This window comes from Protopterus annectens, chromosome 2.part0 (genome assembly GCF_019279795.1).
Source record: "Protopterus annectens isolate FY-2018-M chromosome 2.part0, PAN1.0, whole genome shotgun sequence".
NCBI lineage: Eukaryota > Metazoa > Chordata > Ceratodontiformes > Protopteridae > Protopterus > Protopterus annectens.
Window position 1 is genome coordinate 1,758,638,993 of NC_056728.1, and position 24,913 is coordinate 1,758,663,905.

Here is a 24,913-nt window from a genome sequence, read left to right on the forward strand (position 1 = left end):
GTTTGATCTTTAGTAGAACCTTCGAGAGGAGATGCAGAGGGGGAAAGGCATAGACGGAGAAGCTTTCCTAGGTAAAGGACAGGGCATCCACTTTCCAAGCTTGACTGTGGGGAGTTCTGGTGCAGTATTTGTTCAATTGGTAGTTCTCAGGGGAGGCAAACAGGTCTACCTTCAGAGCCCCCCATTTGTTCAAGAGCTTGAATATTTTGGATTACAGTTTCCATTCGTGTGAGTCCATGGGATTTCTGCTTAAGTCGTCTGCCAGTGAATTTAGTTTGCCTAGCAGGAATTGAGCTTGTAGGTGCACTTGGTTGCTCAAGGCTGTGTTCCACAGAGCCATGGCTAGTCTGCAGAGTGGGTAGAAATGGGTTCCCCCCTGCTTATTTATGTACCATATAACTGTGGTATTGTCTGTCTTTACCAATAGTTGTCCTAGAAGAATAAGGTCTTTGAAGGCTGTCAGAGCATTCTGTATAGCTAGCATTTCTTTCTGATTGATATGCAGGTGCATTCTGCTTTGGGTTCCATTTGCCCTGAATACACTGCCCTGCCATGTGAGCCCCCCATGCATGGTCTGATGCGTCTGTTAGGGTTTGGGCAGCAGGGGGTAGAGTGAAAGGGAGCCCCTTGTTGTGGTTGCAGGCCTTTGCTTACCAAAGGAACTTAGACAAGGGATGATGGGAATTGGTTTCCAGGTCCTGAGAATGTTGACACCATAGACTTTTTAGATACAAGTGAAGTTTCCTCATATGCAGTCTTGCATATGGAATTAACATAATGCAAGAGGCCATGAACCCCAGAACTTGCAGTATTTTCCTTGCAGATAGCTTGGTTTTTGTGGCCAGTAGGTTAAAATAAGTTGTCAAATAAATTTGTTTCTCTGGAGTGAGGAATGCCATCTTGGAAGTTGTGTTCAAGCTTGCTCCCAGGAATACAATCTGTTGGCAGGGTACTTGGTGTGATTTCTTCTCGTTGATGGTGTACCCCAGTGAAGTTAGAAGTCTCTTTACAAATGCCAGGTGCTGTAATAGCAAGTCCTGACTTTCCACTTGAATCAGGCAATCGTCCAAGTATGGAGAAATCTGAATATTTCTCAGCCGGCAAAATGCAATGGCTGGAGCTAGGCACTTTGTGAATACCCTGGGTGCAGTAGATAAGCCTAAGGGAAGTGCAGAGAACTTATAGTGCATGGAGCCTGCCTTGAAGCACATGTACTTCCTGCAAGACTCCTTGATTGGGATGTGCAGGTAAGCTTTTTTTTAAGTCTAGGGTTACCAGACAGGCATCCTTGGCTAGCACAGGGAAGCAACTGTAGAGAGAGCACTTGTTTTTGGGCCTCCGCCCACTGGTTTGGGGGGAGATCTGGCCATCCACTTAGGGTTGGGAGTGAGTGGAAGTGGAACCTGTATCCTAGGGGAAACTAGGTTTAAAACCCATTTGTCTTGGGTAATGTATTCCCAGTTTTTTGCATGCAGGGAGAACTTTCCTCCTAAAGGTGCAAGTAGGTGGGCAAGGCTTGGAGGAGTTAAGAATAAGTCATTGTGCAATTTTACCATAGGGGGGTGGGCTTACTACTCCCTGCTTTGGACATGGGAGCACCCCACTGCTTGGATCTGTGCATAACCTGAGACTGAAGTCTTGGTGGTCTGCTGCCCCTGGGTTTGCACTGAGAAGGTCTGGAAGGGACTGGAAAGGACCAGTTCTTTGAAGGCCAATGCCTACTGAATCTAGGTGGCTGCATTTGTAAGAAATCTTTAACAGTTTGCATAGATTTAGTTTTTTTCCTCCATTCTTTTGAGGACGACTTCTGCTTTATTGCCAAAAAGGTGCAATTGGTTTAAGGGTGCATCCAGTAATTTTGCTTTTACATGATCTGGCAAGTTTTGTTCCTTAAGCCAAGCATGCCTTCTAAGTACAGACCCACTGACAGCAGCCCTGCAAGATGCTTCTAATGCATTAAAACCACACTGCAAACCATGTTTACCAACTTGGTCAGCAGAATGCATTAACTCTTGAAAATCTTTGTGTTCTGCACAGTCAGGAATCAACATCATTTTCTGTTTAATTAGTCCCATAATATGCTGATACTTTAACATATGACACTGGCAATTTAAAGCCCTAATGGCCAGAGTAGCAGAGGCGTACACCTTCTTATCCCATCTGTCTAAAGCCCTAGAATCCCTGTCAGAAGGGGTAGGATTTTTGGCCGTAGTAGCCTTAATGCCTTTTGGTCCTTGGGAAATGGTCTCTGGATCTGCAGTAGGATTCTTGAAGAGGAATTTGTGAGAGTCAGGTACTCTATAGTACCGGTCAGGTTTCCTGGGAGCTGGAGGCAAAGTATCCGGGGTAAGGCTGAATTCCACGAAAACATCTTCAATCTCCAGAACAGGAGGGATAGCTAGAGGCCTGAGCTGAGGCAGGTTTAAAAATTCCCTAAGTCTCTTTTCAGACTGAGAATAGCCCTGGCTTTCCCAGTGGAAATGCTCCCTAAGGGTATGCAAGGTTTCACCAAAAGAAAATACTTCTGGAGGGGAAGCAGAGGGAATGGAATCCTCTGCATCAGAATCCTCATAGGTAGAAAAGGGCAAGTCCTGGTAGTCAGAAGGAACAGAGATCAGATTCCTTATCAGAAGAATCAGAAGGAAAATCAGTTCTAGGTCTCTTAGAGGGGGAAGGCTGGCTTCCCCTAATTAAGGTAATAAGGTCTACAGCCATTCTAATCATTTGTTTTTGAGGCATGTGGGCCTGAGAATGCACTTTGGTCGTCAGTTTTCTAGGAGTAGTGCGAACTTTAGGCCTGAGGAACTCAGTATTTTTGGCTTGAAATGAAGTCTGTTTAATATGAAAATCGGTAGGCCTGAATACACTCTCAGAAGCCGGTGCCTGCACAGCAGCTCCAGACCCATCCAAGGTAGAGACATCCGCAGGTTCCATAGTCGAAGAAGCATCTTGCGGCATACCAGACTCCGAATGAGTCTCAGTAGAGGCATGCGAATCTGTAGAAGCTGGTATAAGGGGCTGCGAAAGTGCCTCACTGAGTACCAGCGGACTGGCGACTAGCTTAATGGAAGCGTCGTCGGCAGTTATGAACCTATGCGGTTTCTGTCTTTATCCTTACTTTTTTTGGAAGATCGGTAGTTGGATGGCTTAACGAAGCCATTTCGGAGTACGGAGATCGACAGCGAAAGTATTCAGCTACAAAAATAGCCAGACGACAAATAGTTCAGGTGTTGATCAAGGCACAAAACCAACAGCGAGGGACGTCGTGATCTGGGCCTAAACAGGTGATGCAACAAGAGTGAAAATCTCTGTGAGGTATTTGCTTTCCACAGGCAAGACTATTATTAATTTTTTCTGACATCGGTTAGAGCAAGAAAAAAGGATCCCCAACAGGGTACTCGTCTTTTAGAAGACTTCAGGTCTGAAACTCGAAAAAGAAAATTTCAGAAGTCGGCCAACTGGCACCCGCGAACTGCTTCTGCTTTGAGCACCACACGGCAAGAAAGACTGATGTAATGGCATCGGCTGCATGTTTTATACCCCTGACGACCTGACGTCATGGAAGAAGCGACAGCATCTGACGCAGAAATCCCAAGACTCTGGTATTCAGGCCAACTGAGGGCTACCTGCAGGCAGATAACCCAAATGTGATGACTGCAACAGTGAAACACGAAGAACATCTCCTTGGAATACCACTAGCGTCAAAAAGTTTTATTACGCTTTTGTCAACTGACTTCCTCAGAATACAATACAAAACCCTTTTAAATCCTTTATATACAAAAAAAAAAAATCAATTAATCCATTAAAACTTTTTTAAAACAATTCAGTTAAAACACATTTTAAAATATATATAAAACAAAATAAATGGAAAATGTGTTCGCCATATACTTAAATTCTGAACTTTTAATCTTTTTTGTTTTAAAAAACATTTTATATTCACATTTTCATTTAACCCTGGGGCTTTGTAAGCACATAATTTCATTTGCCACCTTGCTTCCACCGTTTCCAATTTGTCTTTAAAATTCCCTCCCTTTAAGTCAAATAAAATGCGCTCTACAACTGAAAATAAAAATTTCTTGTAGTTGGAACAAACTACTGAATGCTTGTATAAGGCATTATTTCCATCCTTAACCTTAATACTATAAATATGTTCTTTTACACATTTTTTCAAACTACGTGCGGTCATTCCAATATAATAGCTGGAACAACCTGAACACAAAGCAATATAAACTAAATCAGTAGTTTTACAAGAATGCTTCTTTAAATTGTAAAATCTAAACTATTCAAATAAATGTATTTGGTAACATAAATAAACCTACAAACACTGCATGCACCACAAGTGTACATGCCTGTTCATTTTCTTTATATCTGAAGTATAACCTTTTAAAACTGGTTTAAATAAAAATCTTTTTTCGTATACTTCTAGTGCTACATTTTTTTGGATGCTGATTTAGAGTTTGACATTTTTAAGAAGAATAGTAAAATGTTTAGGAAATATGTTTTCGAATAACTATTTACATTTTAAAACTGGTCATCCTAACTTTATTAAGAAAAATATATCTAGAAGACAAATACGTGCATCTAGAATGACCACCAGGGAAAGTGATTTTTTTAAGGGAAATTACTACAATTACTGAAATGTTTAAAGATAGGGGATACAACAAACTATTGTATGTGGTAGCACTAGAAGTATATGAAAAAAGGGGAGTTTTACTTAAACCAATTTTAAAAGGAGGTTATACCTCAGACAAAGAAAACGAATAATAATGATTGGAATCTAGGTTTTAAACTAGATAGGTCAGTTGACTACGGGGGTCATTAAGGATACTGTTAAAAGTGACCAGAAAATATTACAGGATAATTAGGAGTTCTGGAATACACTGTCAACAGCTTAACTTTGTATATTATAAAACAAGAAGTCTTAAAACTAAGTTAGAAAATCTGACACTGCAGTTAGTCATTTAAAGACCGCATGTACAAACAGGTGTTAATGGATTAATTGAATGTTTTGTACATAAAGGATTTGAAAAGGTTTTGTATTGTATTCTGAAGAAGTCAGTTGACGAAAGTGTAATAAAACTTTTTGACGCTAGTGGTATTCCAAGGAGTTCTTTTTTATCAGTGTTCTCCAGTGGCTGTTGTGTTTTGAAAGAAGTTTACTTTCCACATTAGAGTTTTTTGGTTGTTATTCATGGAAAGCATGAGCCAACCACATGACTCATCACTAGGAAGCTCCCTGATATCAAAAATACAAAATAAAAATTTTTTGCCGCCACACAATTATAAAAAGGGAGAGAAACAATGACATTTTGGGCTGGAGAGGGAAGTATACATCCTTTCTACGCCTACACCCAGATGGCAACACAATATAAAAGATGGTGCAACTGTATCATTCTATGCAAATGTCAGACTTACAGGTCTCTGTACTGGTCAAAAGCATTGTTGGCTTCCACTTCTAATTTACGCAGCCGAGCTGAAGGCATAGCACCATCCTCCAGTGGAGGGTCATACTTGTTACTCCACGGTGACCTAGACAGGGAAAAAAAAATCATGAAATTTGCTTAAAACATGATAAAAATACATAATTTAGTTTCTGGTTTTGTTCGTATCTGTACCTTTCTTCTACAAAAGTAAACAATTTTAAAGCTGAAAAATTACCAATGTTGCAGGATAATACAGTATGTCTGCATAATCATAGTGCAAAAAATGCTGTTACACTAGGGTTCGTATGACAAAAATAGTACAATAACTTAATTCTTGAAGCTTTGTTAATTATTTTAAGACAAATCCTGTACTCTAGGACTCGTAGCACCTTTCTTATATAAATTGTATAACCCAGAAATACATCGCACTCACTATTGTAGAATATTAGTTCCTGTAACCACAGTGTCAGTCATCAGTACAAAAATGGTTCTAATGTCTACAATACTATACTTAGTAATATCTGTGCCTAAGATAATAAACAAATTCCTTTGAACTTCTCTTGTATGACTAGTAACATAAGTCACTTAAGTGAAGGAAGCAAGCCTAACAACAAGCATCTAAAGTTGCAAAAATGCAGACGTGTACTAGAAGGAACAGAGAATCTATATATAACATGGAGAATTACTATTGGGTCTCTGACAATAACCACCTTATGTGTTTGAGACAAGGATGCCAATAAATTCACCTTGAGAATGAAGTTGCATTGATCACGCAAAGTTTAAGAAACAAGTTTAATAGTGAGAGTTGAGTTTTAAGTTAGTTTTTGAAGCCATGTACAGTATTTTTTATGTCATTAGGTAAATAATTCCATGAGGATGAGATCAGTTTTTTAAATGCCTTCTCACTGACATATATTCCAAAGTACTATTGAAAAAATACAATAATGAGTTTCTCCCAACATGAACAACTAGTAGAGCTTTGAAATGTACAGAATAGTTGTGTAAGAACTTACCATAACCTTAGATGTCCTTCTCTTCCATATTGCAGTACTCGTAACTGTAGGGAGGTGGCTGCCTGCAGCACCAGACATCCAGCCAGTATACCAAAGTCTTAGGCTAGGGTGGTACGTGCAATGCTGCATGTCAGAGCCATAAACCGACGTTAGCTATAAATGTTATTTCTGCACGTACCCAACCCAGAACTGACTGTCGCATACAGTAGTACCCCTGGGATGCTAGAAGAAAATGAAGCTTTTCAGATATACCACCAGTCAAGGAGGTAAGTATACTTTAGAGGTATGTTACAGCTGTTTATGTGCCCTATTTGGATGCAAGGAAGCAAGGGAAATCCCACACAATAAAGGATAAATAAATGAAAAAGGGGGTAAGGAGGGAGGACTGAATATTGCAACATGGAAGAGAAGGACATCTAAGGTTATGTTAAGCTCTTACACAACTATTCTATGTCCTATTCTCATGTTGCAGCATTCATAACCGCAGGGAGAGTACCAAAGCTTTAGGTAGAAGCATGGAGGCAAGGTCTATGAGACCCTGTAAAACTGACCTTGCAAATCCAGCTCTGGCTCTAGAAATCAAACCTAGTTTGTAAAGCTTGGTGAAAGTATGTACAGAAGACCAAGTGGCCGGCTCCAGAATGGACCTAAAAAACGCCGTTGAAGATGCAGCTGCTCTAGTAGACCTGAGCTCTTGGTGAAAGTATGTACAGAAGACCAAGTGGCCGGCTCCAGAATGGACCTAAAAAACGCCGTTGAAGATGCAGCTGCTCTAGTAGACCTGAGCTCTCACGTTGGCGTTTAATTCTTTTCCATGAAAGGAGTATCAAAAAGAGACTGCCTAATAAATCTAGGAGGCAATTGTCTGTTTTGTTACTGCCTTCCCCAAGGCCCTAGGGTGAAAGGAGACAAAAAGCTGGTCAGACTTTCTAATGGATTTGGTCTTGTCCAGGTACCTTAGTTGTCTATGAACATCCAAGGAATGCAAGGTTCTTTCGGAGGAGTTTTGAGGTTGAGGAAAGAAAAGTACAGTTGTGTACCTACCATAAATGTAGATTGTATTCAATGTTGCAGTCATTACTCTTGGGGTTATCCTGCTGGTAGGCTACCCTCAGTCGGCCAGAATTCCAAAGTCTAGGTCCGGCGTCGGTTGTTGTCGCCTCTTCCCTGATGTCAGTGCGCCAGGGGTATAAATGATGTAGCAGACGCCATTTTCTTCAGTTTTTTCTTGCCCCAGATGTCAGGTGCCCCCAAATTGGTAGGCTGTAAAATATGCCAATAAAAATGCATGCACAATAATAACATCTCCATCTACAAGCAAATAAATCCTTCATCTACAAGCAAATACACCAAATAGGTTGTATAGGATAGAGAGGTGCAGATAAGTCCCAGCAAAGAAAGGGGGGATGGTAGGTGGGTAACCTGGACTGCAACAGTGAATACACTCTAACATCTACATTTATGGTAGGTACACAACTGTACTATATTCATCGTGTTTCACTGTTGCAGTCATCACTCTTGGGTTGAATCCCAAAGCTGAGGAAGGGCGGCTGGGCTAAATAGGGTTAGGAGAGGCTATGAGGTCCTGCAGAACTGCAGTGTCAAAGCCTGCTCTGGACTTAGAGTAAAGAGGCAAATGGTAGTGCTTTGTGAAGGTGTGCACTGAACTCCAAGTTGCAGCTTCTAAGATATCTTTGGTTGGTACTCCTCTGAGGAAGGCTGCTGCTCTGGTGGAATGAAGCCTAATGTCCTTAGGCACTGATTTGCCCTGTTGGAAATAGCAGAAGTGGATGCAATGGCCTATCCATTTAGAAATAGTCTGTTTTGAGATCGCCTTTCCTTGTGATCCTGCAGCATATGACACTAAAAGTTGTTCAGTCTTTCTGAAAGCTTTAGTTCTGTCCAAGTAGAAGCGTAACTGCCTGTGTATGTCCAAGGAATGCAGCATTTTCTCACCCTTGTTCTGTGGATTTGGATAAAAGGTAGGCAAGTGAATGGTTTGGTTAATGGCCACAGTGGACACCACCTTAGGCATAAATGTAGGGTTTGTCCTCAGAGAAACCCTGTCTGGATGAAAAATGATGAAAGTTCCACAGCCATGAGTGCTTGTAGCTCCGAGACTCGCCTTGCAGAGGTCATTGCTAGGAGCAGAGCTGTTTTCCAGGATAAGAATTTTATATCTGCTGTTGATGCTGGCTTGAAAGGGGGCAGGGTGAGTTTTTCCAAAACATAATTGAGGTCCCAGGCTGGAATTGGTGCTCTCCTTGGAGGTCTAATGTTTTTGGCCCCTCTGAGGTACTGCCTTATTAAAGGATGAGAAAAGATAGGTGGTTCCGTATTGTAATGGGCTGAAACGGCAGAGGCATGAATCTTAATTGATGAGAAAGAAAGGCCTTTGTTCAGCATCTCAGTTAGATATTGTAAAATCTGAGGGATATTTGGTATACACGTGTCACTGCCTTGTTCATAGTTCCAAGCACAGAATCTCTTCCATTTTTCTGCATAAGATTTTCTGGTACTGGGCCTCCTGGCCTCCAAGATAACATCCATAACAGCTTTTGAAAGAGGAGTGTTCTGAATGGCTACATTATCCGCCATGCTGCCAGATTTAAGGTTCTGAGTTGGCTGCGCAGGATCTGATTGTTTTGTTGGGTCAGTAAGTGAGAAGTTTGAGGCAATACCCATGCTGGACCTTGAGACAAGCTCTTTAGAATTGGGTACCAGTGCTGGCATGGCCAGTCTGGTGCAATCAGTATCATTTTTGGATTCTCTTGTCTGACCTTTAGGAATACCCTGGGAAGGAGAAGTAGTGGGGGGAAAAGCATATACCGTTAGATGTTTCCAGCTGAAGGATAGGTTGGCCATTTTCCATGCTTGCTTGTTATAAATCCTTGTGCAAAATCTCTGCAATTGGTAGTTGTGAGGGGAGGCAAATAGATCTATGTCTGGACATCCCCATTTCCTTATTATCATGCTGAAGACTTGTGGATCCAGTTTCCATTCGTGGGGATCCATGAGGTTTCTGCTTAGTTCGTCTGCTAGAGTATTTGTTATTCCTGGCAGGAATTGTGCTTGCAGGTGAATTTGAAAAGCCAATGCTGTGTCCCATAAGATCATTGCTTGTCTGCAGAGGGCGGTAGGAATGTGTACCTCCCTGCTAGTTTATGTACCACATGAACGTAGTGTTGTCTGTCTATCAGTAACTGTCCTGGATGAAGCAGGTCCTTGAAAGCTGCCAGGGCATTTTGAACAGCTAGAATCTCTTTTTGACTGATGTGAAGATCCATCTGGTTTGCAGGCCATGTGCCCTGAATACAATTTCCTGCCATATGGGCCCCCCAGGCATAGCCTGATGCATCCATTGTCGGTGTCTGTCTGGCTGTGGGTAATTTGAATGGCAGACCCTTGTTGTGGTGACAGGCTTCTGCCTACCATCGAAACTCCTGTTGCAGGCAGGGAATGAGTGCAATTACTGTCTCCAGGCTGTGGCAATGCAGAGTCCAAACACTTTTTAGATACCATTGTAGTTTCCTCATATGCAGTCTGGCATATGGAATTAGTAGAATGCAAGATGCCATGAAACGCAAGGCCTGCAGGATTTTCCTTGCAGATAAGTGGGTTTTTGTTGCCAGTTTTTTGAAGTAAGTAGTCAGTTGCTTTTGTTTGTCTGGCGTGAGATAAGCCATCTGGGCAGTTGTGTTTAAGCTTGCACCCAGGAATATTACCTCTTGAGAAGGCACTAATTTTGATTTCTTTTCGTTTACTGTGTACCCTAGGCCAATTAGTAATCTTTTTACAAACGCCAGATGCTTCAGAAGAATGTCTTTGTTCTCTGCTTGAATTAGGCAGTCGTCCAAGTAGGGATATATTTGAATTCCTTTTTGTCTGCAAAACGCAATTACTGGTGCCAAGCATTTTGTGAAGCCCCTGGGCGCAGTAGATAAGCCAAAGGGCAGTGCAGAAAATTGGTAATGCATTGAGCCAGCTATGAATCTGAGGTATCTTCTGCAAGATTGTCTGATTGGGACATGCAGGTATGCCTCTTTTAGGTCCAAAGTTACAAGCCAAGCCTTGTTGCCCAGCATGGGCAGTAGCTGCTGTAGAGTTAACATCTTGAATTTTGGAACTTCCAGAAACGTATTTAGCATAGACAGGTCCAGTATTGGTCTCCAGGTTTTGTCCTTTCTGGGTACTAGAAAGAGTCTGGAGTAAAATCCTTGCCCCTGCTCTTGTTGTGGTACTTGAATGGCCCTCATGTCCATGAGGGCTGTAATTTGCTTTTGTGCCTCTGCCCATTGATTGTGTGGCAGGTCTGGCATACGTTTTGACCTTGGTAGGGTGTGAAAATGGAACCTGTAGCCTTGGGACACTATGTTCAGGACCCATTTGTCTTGGGTAACCATTTGCCAATTTGATAAAAAAGTGCTAGTTTTCCCCCTAAAGGGGCTGCCAAAAGAAAAGTGCTTGGTTCTGGTAGAGGAAAGTCATTGGGACTGTTTCCTGTAAGGTTGCAATTTGTCTTCTCCGCTTTTGGAGGTAGGAGCACCCTATTTGCTTAGGCCTGTATGAGCCTTGGGGCTGAGATCTGCCTCTGGGACGCCTGTATCTGCCTCTTTGTGGTCTGTCTGAACCTGGAAAAGACCAATTTTTAGAGGGCCAGTTCCTGCTAAACTTGGGCGGCTGTACCTGCAAGAAATCCTTGACTGTCTGCATGGATTTTGCTTTATCCTCCATTTTTTTCAACACCTCTTCTGCTTTAGTACCAAACAAAGCATCATGCTGTAATGGTGCATCTAATAATTTGGCTTTAACATGATCAGGCAGATGCTGCTCCTTTAACCAAGCATGCCTCCTAATAACAGAACCTGTAACAGCGGCCCTGAAAGAGGCCTCCAGTGAATCATAACCACATTGCAAAGTATGCTTTCCCACTTGTTCAGCTGCATGCAATAAATCCTGCAATTCATTGTTCACTGAACATTCAGTATTTGTCAACATTTTCTATTTAAGCAGTGACATTAAATATTGCTGATATTTAAGCATATGAAACTGACAATTTAAAGCCCTTACAGCCAGGGTAGCAGAAGTGTACACTTTCTTCCCCCATCTGTATAGAGCCCTAGAATCCCTATCAGAGGGGACAGGGTTTTTTGCAGTGGAAGCTTTAACCCCCTTGGGACCCTGAGATATAGTTTCTGGGTCTGCAGCGGGGTTTTTATATAGGAATTTATGAGAATCCGGGACCCTGTAGTATCTGTCTGGTTTAGCAGGTGCAGGGGGTAAAGAGTCAGGGGACAGGCCGGACTCTGAAAATACATCTACAATGTCCAGAACAGGTGGAATAGCAAGGGGTCTGTGCTGAGGAAGTAGCAGAAAGTCTGAGCCTTTCTTAGATTCAGAATAATCTTGGCTCTCCCAGTGGAAATGCTCCCTCATGGTATGCAGGGTTTCCCCAAAAGAATAATCCTCAGGAGGAGAGGCTGAAGGAATGGATTCTTCAGCATCAGAATCCTCATAGGGAAGCATGGAGTAATCCTGTTCAGAAGAGGAATCAGAGGAAATAGAAACCTGATCAGAAGAATCATACTCTGTCTCTTGCCTAGGCCTTTTATCAGGAGGGGGATGGGAGTCCCTGATCAAAGTAATTAGGTCTTCGGCCATTTTGAGCATCTGTTTTTTAGGCATGGAAGTCTGAGAAGGAGAATGCAGTACTTGTTTCTTTGTCTTTAGAGCTGCTTTAGTCTTTGAAGCTGAAGATGGCTTAATATATAGTTGTGTAGGTCTGAAGACACCCTCAGAAGCTGATGCCTGCTCAGCGGCTCCGGACCCATCTGAGGGAATGATTGCCCAGTGTCCAATACCTTGAGTTTCCAGAGGCCCAGTCGGCTCCACGTGGGAGTCGGAAGCGGCCTGTGGCTCTGAGGTAGTGGGCACCAGGGGCTGCGAAAGAGCCTCACTGAGAACCAGCGACTGGCCTAGCAGAGGCTTCGTCGGTTTTGGACCTCGGATGCCTATCCTTTTCCTTGTCCTTGCGTTTTTTGTAAACTCCGGTTGTCGGCTGATCCGGCGGCATTATATAATTAAATCTTCGGCCAAAGTAATGAAATGCAAAAGTGAACAGACACTTGATAGTGCATTGGTTAAATCTAGCACAAAACCGACAGCTAGCAATGTTGTGATCAGGGCCTAGGCAAGGAATACAGTAAGAGTGAAAATCCTTATGAGGTATTTGCTTCCCACAAGAAATACAATTGTTAACTTTTTCTGACATCGGTCTGGAGCAAGAAAAAAGTTTCAACGGGTACTTAGCTTTAATGAAGACTTCGGTTCTGAAATTCGAATTTGAAAATCTCAGGAGTCGGCCGACCGGCACTTGCGAACTGCTTTTGCTTCGGGCACCGCGCGGTAAGAAAGACTGAAGAAAATGGCGTCTGCTGCATCATTCATACCCCTGGCGCACTGACGTCAGGGAAGAGGCGACAGCAACCGACGCTGGACCTAGACTTTGGGATTCTGGCCGACTGAGGGTAGCCTGCCAGCAAGATAACCCAAAGAGTAATGATTGCAACAGTGAAACACGATGAACATCAGGTATATTAATGGTCTGATTCAAAGATAGCTCATTAACCACCTTAGGCGTGAAAGAAGGATAGATCCTGAGGAAGACCCTGTCTCTATGGAAGGAAAGGTAGGGAGGAGTGGCTATAAGGGCTTGGATTTCTGAGACCCTCCTGGCAGAAGTAGGGGCCATCAGCAGTACCGTTTTCCAAGTACATATTTTAAGAGATGCTGAGTGGGCTTGTTCAAATGGAGGAATTGTGAGTTTTTCTAGCACAAAAGTAAGATCCCATGATGAAGGGATAGGTCTATGAAGGTGTCTAATACGAAGAAAGTACAGTTGTGTACACTTACCATAAATGTAGATGTTCGAGTGTATTCACTGTTGCATTCATCACCTGCGGGTTATCCTTGCTATTGTAGCCCTCGGCCGGCCCGAATACCAGAGTCAATGTTTTTCTGCATTGGCTGCTGTCGCTTGCAGACTGACGGCAGGTCGTCAGTGCTATAAAGCAAGGCAGCCGATGCCATTACATCCATTTTTCTTGCCCTAACCAGTCAGAAGCCCAAGTAATATGGTAAAGTGGTCCTGGTGGCAAAAAGCCACCTTGAGAAGTTTATGTCTCCCTAAAGAAAGATATAAGGGGGGAGGAAGGGGAGAAACCAGGACTGCAACAGTGAATACAACAACTCGAACATCTACATTTATGTTAAGTGTACACAACTGTATTACTTTCTTTGTGTTTCAGTGTTGCAGTCATCACCTGTGAGAGGATTCCCAAAACTCAGAAGACGGGTGGTAGGATTAGTAAGAGACCTAGACCTGGGTCAGCATGCCTTGCAGAACTGCAGAGGCAAACCCTGCTCTAGCCTTAGAAAATAGAGGTAGGTGGTAAAGGTATGGACAGAAGTCCAGGTGGCAGCTTCCAGGATGTCTCTGGTGGGAACTCCTCTGAGGAATGCTGTAGAAGTGGAGGTTGCCCTAGTAGAATGGGTTCAAACAGATTTAGGGGAGGGTTTCCCCATGTAATCTGTAGCCGAAATGTATACAGTGCGATATCCATTTGGAAATGGTTTGCTTGTAAATGGCTTTCCCCTCTGCCCCTGGGGCAAAGCTGACAAGTACTTGGTCTGTTTTCCTGAAGGGTTTAATATGGTCCAGATAGTATCTGAGCTGTCTGTGCACGTCTAGTGAGTGCAACATTCTTTCCCCCTTGTTTTGAGGGTTAAGAAAGAAGGTGGGTAGATGTATGGCCTGGTTTAGAGTCACATTAGATACCACCTTGAGCGTAAAGGAGGGATTAGTCCACAAGGAGACCCTGTCTGCATGGAAAATGATGAAGGGCTCAATGGCCATCAGGGTCTGAATTTCTGAGGCCCTTCTGGCTGAGGTGATAGCTAGGAGAAAGGCAGTCTTCCAGGAGAGATATCTTAGTTCTGCTGAAGCAACAGGTTCGAAGGGTGGTAAGGTTAGTTTTTCCAAAACATAATTCAGGTCCCAGGCTGGCATGGGTGGCCTTCTGGGATGTCTGCTATTAGAAAATCCTCTGAGGAATTGTTTAATCAAGGGATGGGAGAGCAGAGGCTGATCTGTGTCATAAGCTGAAATGGCTGAGGCATGGATTTTGATAAAAGAGAAGGAGAGCCACTATAAAGTAGCTCCGCTTGGTAGTCCAGGATAAGAGGGATGGAAAGTTTGTGAAGTATTGCCCCCTCTGGACCGGCACCAGGAGCAAAATATTTTACATTTTCCTGCGCAAGATTTTCTGGTGCTGGACCTTCTGGCCTCTGTGATAATGTCAGGCACCTGTTTGCTTAACTGGAGCCCCTTGTTTGCCTTTAGAGTATTAGCCAGTCTGCAAGTCTGGATGCAGCATCCCCCCCCCACCTGAGTCAAGAGGTCTGAGATCAGGGGGAGCTGCCTGGGAGGCTGTAATGTCAGGCTGCACAGTAAGGGGTACCAATGTTGCCTGGGCCAATCTGGAGCAATGTTTTCTCCTCCTTTATTTTGATCAGTACCTTGGGAATAAGAGTCAGAGGAGGGAACGCGTACACAAAGATGGTGTTCTAGGGGAAGGTCAAGGCATCCAACTTCCACACTAGGTGGAGATGCTCCCTGGTGCAGAATTTTTTCAGCTGATGGTTGAGATGTGAAGCAAAGAGATCCACCTCCGGAGTCCATCACTCCTGAGTGATTTGTAAAAAGATTTTTCTGTGGAGCTGCCATTCATGGGCATCCAGTAAGTTTCTGCTTAAGTGGTCTGCCAGGGTGTTGTTGATCCCTGGTAGGTACTGGGCTATTAGGTGTAGACCCATGGAAGAGGCCGTCAGCCAGAGGTTCATGGCTAGCCTGCACAGAGGGCAAGATTGGTCCCTCCTTGTTTGTTGATGTACCACATTACTGTGGTGTTGTCTGTTTTGACAACGAGAACCCCTGGCTTGAGATGGAGTTTGAAGGATGTCAGAGCCTTTTGTACTGCCATCATTTCCTTCTGGTTGATGTGTAAGGGAAGGTGCTGGGCATCCCAATGACCTTGGGTGCACCCGCCTTCTAGGTGAGCACCTCCAAGCAATGTCTGAGGCGTCAGTGGTAATGGTTTGCCCGGCTGGGCACAGGGAAGACCCTTGTTCTTGGCACAGGCCCCTGCCCACCAGAGAAACACGGCCCTTATACAGGGGATCAGAGGGAGAGAGGTCTCTAGACGTTGTGAGTGCTGACAACAAAGGTTCTTTAGATACCATTGAAGTTTTCTCATGTGAAGCCTGGCCACAGGAATTAGGATGCAAGATGCCATATACCCCAAGGCTTGTAGGAACTTCCTCGCAGTGAGGTGACTTCTGAAAGCCAGCTGGGTGAAGTAGAGAGGCTTTGTCTTCCATCTCAAGCATCTCTTCTGCTTTTACTCCAAACAAGCAGTCCTTATCCAAGGGTGCATCAATTAATTTAGACTTGACCTGGATCAGGGAGAGGTTGTTCCTTCAACCATGCATGTCTTCTAATGACAAATCCTGATACTGCTGCCTTGCTTGAGGCTTCTAATGTGTCTTCTCCACAGTGTAATGAGTGTTTAGCCACTTAACAAGTAGAGTCCAGTACATATGCTAACTCTTTCGAATTGGCACAATCAGGAAAGGTTGAAATATTTTGCTAATAGTACCAAAGTGTGTTGTTGATATTTTAACATGTGGAACTGACAGTTGAGTGCTCCGATAGCTAGGGGTGCAGAGGTGTATACTTTTTTACCCCATCTATCCAGAGCTCTGGAATCCTTGTCAAAAGGAATATGATTCTTTGCAGAACTACACTTAGCTCATTTTGGTCAATGTGCAACGACCTCTGGGTCTGCAGCAAGATTTCTGTACAGGTATTTTTGAGAATCCAGGTTTACTGTGAGCAGGAGGGAGGGCGTCAGGGGCTAAGCTCGATTCATGGAAATCATCATCCACCACTTCTAAAATGGGGGGGGGGGGTGGCCAGGGGTCTGTGCTAAGGCAAATCCAGAAACAGTCTTTTTTTAGACTGGGGGAAATCCTGAGATTCCCACTGGAAATGTTCCCTAAGGGTGTAAAGCAACCCCACTTGGTATAACTGGCAAAGTGAAGTGCATTAAGACTGATGTATGATAATGGCGTTTGGACTAGCGGCAATGAAGTCTGGTTTTGGGAGAATTTGTACATCACCATTATGCCCAGAGCATTAATCTGACATTCAATGTTCCTGGGTAATAAAGGCTTTGGTATGCTGGCCGGATATTGGGTTATCCTTGGCATAAGATCCCACAGGTAATGAATACTGCAACAGTGCTATGGAAGGACATCATCAAGGTCAACAGGAGAGCAGAGGTCATGACTGCCTCCAAAGGATGACATCACCTTTGTGGAAATCTGTAAACTTCAAGCAGATGCTGTAGATGAGAAGGCTGGATTCAAAGTCAACCCCAATGAGGTAAAACGGACTTTGAAGGAAATATCAACTCCAGGGAGACTGAGAAAAAACAAAGTAGAGAGAGTGTATGTTTAGGTCAAATCCACAGAGGATAAAGTAGACAACAAAGAAATATGCTGAACCAAAATAGATCTCAGGGTGAGGAGAGGCAAAGCTGAAGCAGACAACACTAGGGTTGATCTTCCAGTCAAGGCTGACAATGAAGGAACCTGTAGCTACTGAAGAGGGTTCAGGGGTTGAATGAAACCAAGGCAGAAGCCAACAGTATGGAAATATGATCCTGCTGAACCAAGGGTCAACTCTTAAGAGACCTGTTGATTCCTAAGGGGAAAAGTCCATAAAGACCCTCAAAGACATCAGGAGCCAAGAAAAGACATCTACTGGCTGAAGTTGTAATACAGGAATGCTAAAACCTTGAAGAAGGGATCGAACCTAAATCTTAATAATGAAAAAATACAGAGTCAATGCCAAAGAATCCAAATGCTACCAGAGCTGAAGCAGGGCTGGTGAAAAGACTAGGAGCACACCATCAGTTGAAAATGACCTTTAAGTTTCAAGGATGCAAAAATAACCGAAGCCTAGGAATCCAGACCTAATACTGGGAAATGCACAGAACAGGGTTGGTAAGAGAGACTGAGGTAACTGTGGACAGAATGACAAAAAAAGGACCAGATGTGCCAGACAAGTTGGAGTCAAGAAAAAATACAGCAAGCCAAACACTGGTTAAATATGATAGAACTAAATGCCATGTCCCACACACTAAGCAGAATACAAAGCACAGACAAATAAGTACAGACATTTCATCCAACATAGATTCAGTCTAGAAAGTGGATGGTGCATCATACAAAGACAGGGTATAACAGTTCCACCTTGGCATAAAAACAAAATCAGCATTAAGCTAGAATAGCAGGAGGGGAAGAGTTACCCACACAAAGACGAATGAATATATATAGCATAAAAATACCAACCAGCACTGCTACAGAATGCATCACAAAAAAGGCATAAACAGCACAGGCATGAAAAAATCTGCACGAGAAAGTAATACGGACAGTCTTAGCATGAGAACAAAATGCAGTATGAAATGGAAATGCCTCTATTATGTCGAAAAATAAAAAGTAGCTGCACAACAAGGTACAATGACAGGAAAATGTAAGGTTTCCGATGCAGATAACTGCCAAGAAATAAAAAACTAAAGGAGAGAAAAAAGGAGCATTGTAGATGGAAATTAACAAATTGGATGACTGCGTATTGGGTGAAGCAACTACAGGCATTCCTAACAGCAACATAAAAAAATCTGCAGTAAATAACTAACTTCTAAACTCAAGGAGGAAAAAAAACAGTCCAGATCATACATAATTGCTTTGTAAACTTCTCTTCCTAACTGTAAATGTACACCTGTAGCAAGAAGACTTTAGGCTAAGAAATCCGACTGATAAAGCAAAGGAAAAACAAATCTCAAGAAGGCACCAACAGCACTAGTGGGGGTGATAGCCAATGTATCATATGTTCTGCATGTAAAAAACAAAAGTGTCCCAAAAATGAAAAGGAGCAGAATGACCTTGAATATAGAGCTAAAAATGCACTTAGGTTAAAAAAAGAAAAGAAAAGAAAGAAAAAGTCGCACTAATTAGCATAGGGCCATTTTCATGGCTTTTGACTTCTGCTCAGCTGAAGAGATGTGAAAATGAATCCTAACGTGCCATGCATTGTAGGTAAAGAGGTGGGGCCGGGGTGCTAGGAAAGCTTTACGAACTGTATTAAGTACCTGCCAGTCTTAAGACCTACAGTTGAAAAACATGAAACTACTAATGCCACATATGTTGGGCTTATTCTGAGCATTTTTCAGCCCTTACGAAAGGTGAGGAGTGGTGCTTTTAAGCAAGACAACTTGACACTCAAACCCTTGAAGCTGTGGTAACATCCAGTAGAAACACCATCTTCCATGAAAGATACTTGACTGGTCTTGAGCACACACTCAAAAGACATGTTTGTGGAAATTTCTGAGATTAATTACCCGCCCCAAGAAGGCATAACATCTTTGACAGGTAGTCTGAAGTAAAAAAGGTGCCAGTCTTGTCAAAACACTAACGGTTGATTATCCTTTGTGTAATCACTAATGTACGGCCCTAGCTATTTCTCTAAAACATAGAAAACTCAGGACTGGCATACATAAGAAAGGTGGATTTTTCACATTGTCTTATCTGTACTTACGTTTCATCCCGTGGGATGAAACTAAGTACAGAGAAGACAGTGGTAATGGCAGCAAGTTAGGGAAATCGGAACTTGATAATCAAGACAGAAGGGAAGGTAATGGAACCAGTTAATAGCTTCAAGCATCTGTGAGGGGTGTTTGAGAAGGAAGCCTGAATGAAGAGGTCAAAGCTAGAAATGTTAGGGATTGGCATAATGTTTAAGTGTTTACTTTGCAGACACAAGGTACAGGGTTTGATTCTCCCTTTGTGGTAAATGTGATAAGCTTAAAATAGCCTGCAAAGGCATTTAGCCTAGTACTTATCTATGAACCTATAAACCAAATGGCATAGCGTGTCAGGTGTAGTGTATGACAGACAAATGCCAAAGAAGCTGAAAAGTAAGGTGTACAGAACACTTGTGCAACCAGTACTATTGTATGGTACACAAACCTGGACAGTAAAGACACAGCAGGTAAGGAAGCTAGAAGTGATAGAAATTAAGTGTCTGAGATGGGTGGTAGGATGCACACTGTAGGACAGACAAAGAAATGACACAACACCAAAAGCCAAAGTAGCTCCATTTGCAGAAAAGATCAGAGAGAACAGATTAAGGTGGTTCGGGTACATTTGCAAAAAAGCAGAAGACAACCTGGTGAAGAATATTTTGGGACAGACAGGAAGAAGCTAAGAAGAAACGAGGACATACAGCAAAGTAGTAGATGGATTGTGTGGGAGAAGATCTGCGACAGTCCAGCATGAGTGTCTAAGAAAGCAGGAGTGCAGCATCGAATCAAGAGAGATGTTGACAGTTAATAAGACACCCCGGCCCCATGTTGGAAAATGGGGTTGATGATGATGATTTTTCACATATCAAATGCTGTATACAGTTGAGTGACAACATTCATTTGCAACTGGAATTATGTATCACTGCAAGACAGTCGGCCTTTTCATGCAGCAATGCAATGTACCTCTTAGAGAGGCTTAGCTAACCTTCAAAGCTACTACGAGAGGGGAGTCATTCCAACCTATATGAAAATCAGAAATGGCTCGCTAGGTGCATTTGGATGGCAGAAGAGCAGAATCATTTAAAAAGGTTCCACTAGGCAAAGCAACACTTACCTAAAAGGTATCATTTTGGGACCTATTGCTTTCTGAGACCCAACCAATGACACTTTTCCACTCCGCTTTGTACGTCTTTCTCAGGGTTTTTTTTGTGAGGAAGTCAATATTTTCATACCCATTGATGTAAACCTGGGGTTGTGTACCACATTTAAAAATACAGAAAGCACTCCCAACAACTTGATGGTACAGATGCCTGAATGGGGGCATCCCAACTGAATGAAAAATACCAGCCATGGTGGGAAGAGTCTTGTCAAGAATATTAATAACAAGGGCAGTAGCTGTAGTCTAACCACCTTGAGAGCAACACTGAAAATGAATTCTCTGCAACTTTTGTGAACAAGATGACATGCTAAGCATTAGCTCACTAGTATCTAGAGGTATATACACGCTTTGGTGCATTTATCACACTTGTTGCATTTCTCAGTCGGACTGCTTCAGACAACAAATCTACACGAGATACATGGCCTTTCTAAAATGGAAGAGACTGGTACTCACTCAGCTTCATGGACAGAATGCCGTATGCTATTTAGCTCTTCTTGTGAAGTATTGGTATACTATGCAGATCATACTTCTTAACCTCACTGCAAGAAATCTGGACAAAGTCTGACAAAATGGGGGACAAAGGCCAAAAATAAGGACACATTTTAAATATTGCACTTATAAACTTAGAATGTTGCTAGAATAACAAGATTTCATTTTCTGAAGGATATGAATTCTGAAACTCACATGATTGTCATTTATTGGCTTTAATCCTTAAATCATCCCAGTGATTTGTCAAAAAAAATTATGAGGAACAGACCAAAAATAGGAGGCAAAAATCTGTATAGTTCAGAGGTATGTGCAGATGGAAGAGTTCTGCATTACTTCTACTTGGACTGACATTCCAGACCATAACATTTTGTAGCTTTGCATTTTACTATTCCCAGATGTGATTCACTTATTCTTTTAAGAATATGTTTTCACAGCTGACTGGAAACTATTATGCTGAAATTTTTTTGGACATCACGTCCTGGGCACAACTAATTTCTTCAATAAAATAAATAAATAAATAAATAATCCCCTTAAGAGTGACAATTCTTTAACTACAAAGTCTTCTTACCAAGTCAGCGTGCCTCTGAAATAATTTTAGTTTTTTCCTTCTGTCACTGGTTAACTGTGGTTCTGTCAAACCATCCCAAGTTCTTCTAGTACTCTAACATCCCTCTTATAAGTACACACTTCATCTGGTCCATGCATACATCTCAACTGTTCAGAATTCCACAGAATGTTTAGATTTTTGCCTCATTTTTGGTCCATTCCTCATAAAATGTGTTTTTTTTCTGGCAATTCAACAAGGAATGAAATAACTAATATCATACATTTAAGTTTCAGACTTTATTTCCTTCAGAGAATGCATGTCAAGGCAAATGCAGTTATTCATAGGATCACAGAAGGTTACTAGGCTAATGGTCCTGGGGCCCTTACAAGCCTAGCCAAGAGTTTATCCCCAAAAAGAAACCTCAGTCAGCAACTGTACCCACTGTCAATGAGGGACACAGATGGATCCCCTAGGACAAAATTGTGGTTTTCCAAGCACTCATCAAGGCTGCATTTGAAGAGGGTCAGCGAGGTGCTCTGTTTGACATGAATGGGAAGTCTATTCCAGAGAAGGGCAGCGTCTGGGAGACTAACCTGTCCCTGATGTTGCACATTAGATTCAAGCTTTTTGAACGGGTAGTGCACTAGGAGTTAAACTTACAGATATGGAGAATCTCTAGTAGGGCAGGGTCAGAGATTGCCTTGCAGGCGAGACACAGATCACCCCTAAGCAATCTGTACGATACCAAGCAGAGTGACAGTGATCTGAGCCTGTCTGTGTAGGACAGGTGTTGGAGGCCATGGATTCTCTTTGGGGTACTTCACTGGCCTTTCCAGTTGTTGCAGATGTTTGGAGAGGTACATCCAAAAAGGGGTGTTACACTCTATTAGTCTAATGAGGGAGGAGTACAGAGAGGTAACCTCCTTTTTTTCTGGATGCAATCTCTTTACTTATGAGATGAACTAAGTAAAAGGCTTTTCTGACCACTGCCTCTACATGATGGTCAAATGTGAGGTTATCAACGTGAGTGCCCGGGTCTCTCACCACAGATTGCATGCTTAGGGGCTGCCATTGATCTGGTAATCAGTAGGGGTCATATTTTATGTGGTATGATGATGCAGTTTTTGCATTTAGCTTGAGGCCATAGCTTTGGCACCAGTCATTAGTTGCTGTGAGACCCCCCTTGCAGTATATTATCATTTGGGGAGTCAATGACACTCCCCAATTTACTCCGCAAACTTGGTCAGCCTCAGGCCTTTTGTCTTTGCCTGGACCTCTGAGAAGTAAATGCCAAACAGGGGTCCCAGGACAGATCCATGGGGAACTCCACTAGTGACAGGTCTGCTATTACATACATGCATACAAATGTTTCAAGCATGGGCATTAATGCCCTTCTAGCTTGCCAATATGCCAAAACACTTGTTCCCATAATAAATGTCCAGGCTGTTCTTAAAAATATATAAACTAGTACTTGCTTTAACGTAATTTGGAAGTCTGTTCCAAGCACCAGCTACTCTGTCAAAGAACCAATTAGTACACTTCTCATTCCTATAGAATCTTCTACATAGGTTATCTGACGATTCTCTTGTACTTTCTGATAACCCCAAACAATCACAGAGGTAGTTGTCCCTAAATGCCCTATATACCTGAATAAGATCTCCTCTTAAATATCTGTAAGAGACACTGTACAAGTTCAGATATTTTAGTCTTTCATAATAACTTAGATTTTCACATCCATGGATGCCCTTGGTAATATTTCCTGTATTCTTTCCAGTTTATTCATGCTTGTTTTCCTATAGGGTTTCCATATTGTTATTCCATACTCAAGTCTGGGTCTAATGTAACTAATAAACAATGACTTCATTATGTTTGATTTCCTAGACTTTATAAATCTTTTTATATAACCTATAGTTCTAGAACTATCATTAGCCAATTGGTTGATATGATTAGAAAAACTCATAGCTGAATCTACCAATATACCCAGGTCCTTAAATGAGTCTACAATTTCAATCACTGTGTGCTGTATTAAATATTCACCTTTCAGTTTATGTCTCCCAAATCTCGTATGCTTAGTTTTTGATGTATTTATCAACATATTATTCTCCTGTGCCCAAATGGTCAATTTAGTCAAATTATTTTGCAGACATGCCTTATCTATAACACTTGTAATCAATCAGTTTACCCAATTTCAGGTCGTCAGCATACAGACTGTAGAACACCTCAGATGAAAAAGTAAGGTCTGAAAGATACAATCTAAACAAGTAAGGGCCTAGTACAGAGCCCTGTGGGACACCTTCACTGTAACCAAGGATTTCACCTGTCCAGTTGGTGTGTGATACTTGCCATGTCTTATTTGTAAGCCATGCAGCTATCCATCTTATCAACAGTACATCAATACCTAGTTGTACTAATTTATTGATCAGTGTTTTGTGCATGACCCTGTCAAATGCTGAAGTTAAATCTATATACATCACATCACAGCACAATTTTTCATTCATAGCTATTATATTGTTATAGAACATCATGTTACAGGTGGTAATAGATCTATTTTCAACATATGCATGCTGATATATGGTTTCAAGTCTCAACCTTTCCGGTTCGGACAATAACGTATCCAGTATTACCTTCAACATTATTTTTCCACAACAAAAACTAGACTTAAGGGTCTATATGACTCTGGGTTTGTCCTACTCCCCTTTCCCTTAAAGACAGGTTTAATAAGTACATGTCTCCAACCTCGAGGAATCTCCGCATATTTACATGACCTAGTGAATAACAGATGTAATGGCAGTGTAAGTTCTTGCTCAAGTGTTCTCAGGTCATTGTTACTTATTCCGTATCCTCCCTGCACTTTGTTTGGATCCAGTTTGCACAGTTCTTTTTCAATATAATCTAATTTGATTCCTGTACATGGATGTCACTAGGACAATTTAAAACCCCTTTTGTGGAGCCAAACTGTTTTGCATAAGATTTTGTAAATATATCTATAATCTGTTGTGTCTGAGAATACATTTTAAAATCTGCACACAGTTTATAATTTTGTGTATCTTTACTCCTTCCACATCTTATGTATCTATAAAAAGGTTTCCTATTATGCTCAATATCTTTATATAAATTTTATTAAAATTTTTCTTGATCTTGTCTAACACTATGCTTAATCTGTTTGTCCAGCTCATTTATTTCAGTTTTCAAAGATGTAGTTTGACCTCTCATCCATTTCTTATATTTTTTGTCTCTCACCTTAATCAGGTATCTTGTTCTTATGGAAATATTCCCCCTTGATGTTGCGTGCCTAGATCCTGATGTTAAACATTTTTTTTTTTTACTTTTTGCAATTTCTCTTTCAAAACTTTCCACATTCCATCTGCAGTTTTTCCACTGAACACCTCACTCCAGTTAGTTTTATATAGTAACTGTTTTGCTTCCCTATAATCTGTAATTAACCTTCTGTGCAATTGCTTAGATTTCAGTTTGGCAAAATTATCTAACAATAAATTAACCTTTATGACCCCATGATCACTGCACATCAATGGTGGTAAAAAGTACAGTTTTGTACCTACCATAAATGTAGATGTTCGAAG

The 24,913-nt window shown here is 41.9% G+C and overlaps 1 protein-coding gene across 3 annotated transcripts in view; it reads right to left on the reverse strand.

Moving 5' to 3' along the window:
• Window positions 1–24,913, reverse strand: part of CAPZB (capping actin protein of muscle Z-line subunit beta) — a 1,142,657-nt gene that overhangs the window by 636,982 nt on the left and 480,762 nt on the right. For all 3 annotated transcript variants that reach the window (XM_044061787.1, XM_044061788.1, XM_044061789.1), the window contains exon 4: window positions 5,416–5,529. In XM_044061787.1, coding sequence (XP_043917722.1) covers window positions 5,416–5,529 — 114 coding nt within the window. The remainder of the gene's footprint in view (window positions 1–5,415; window positions 5,530–24,913) is intronic.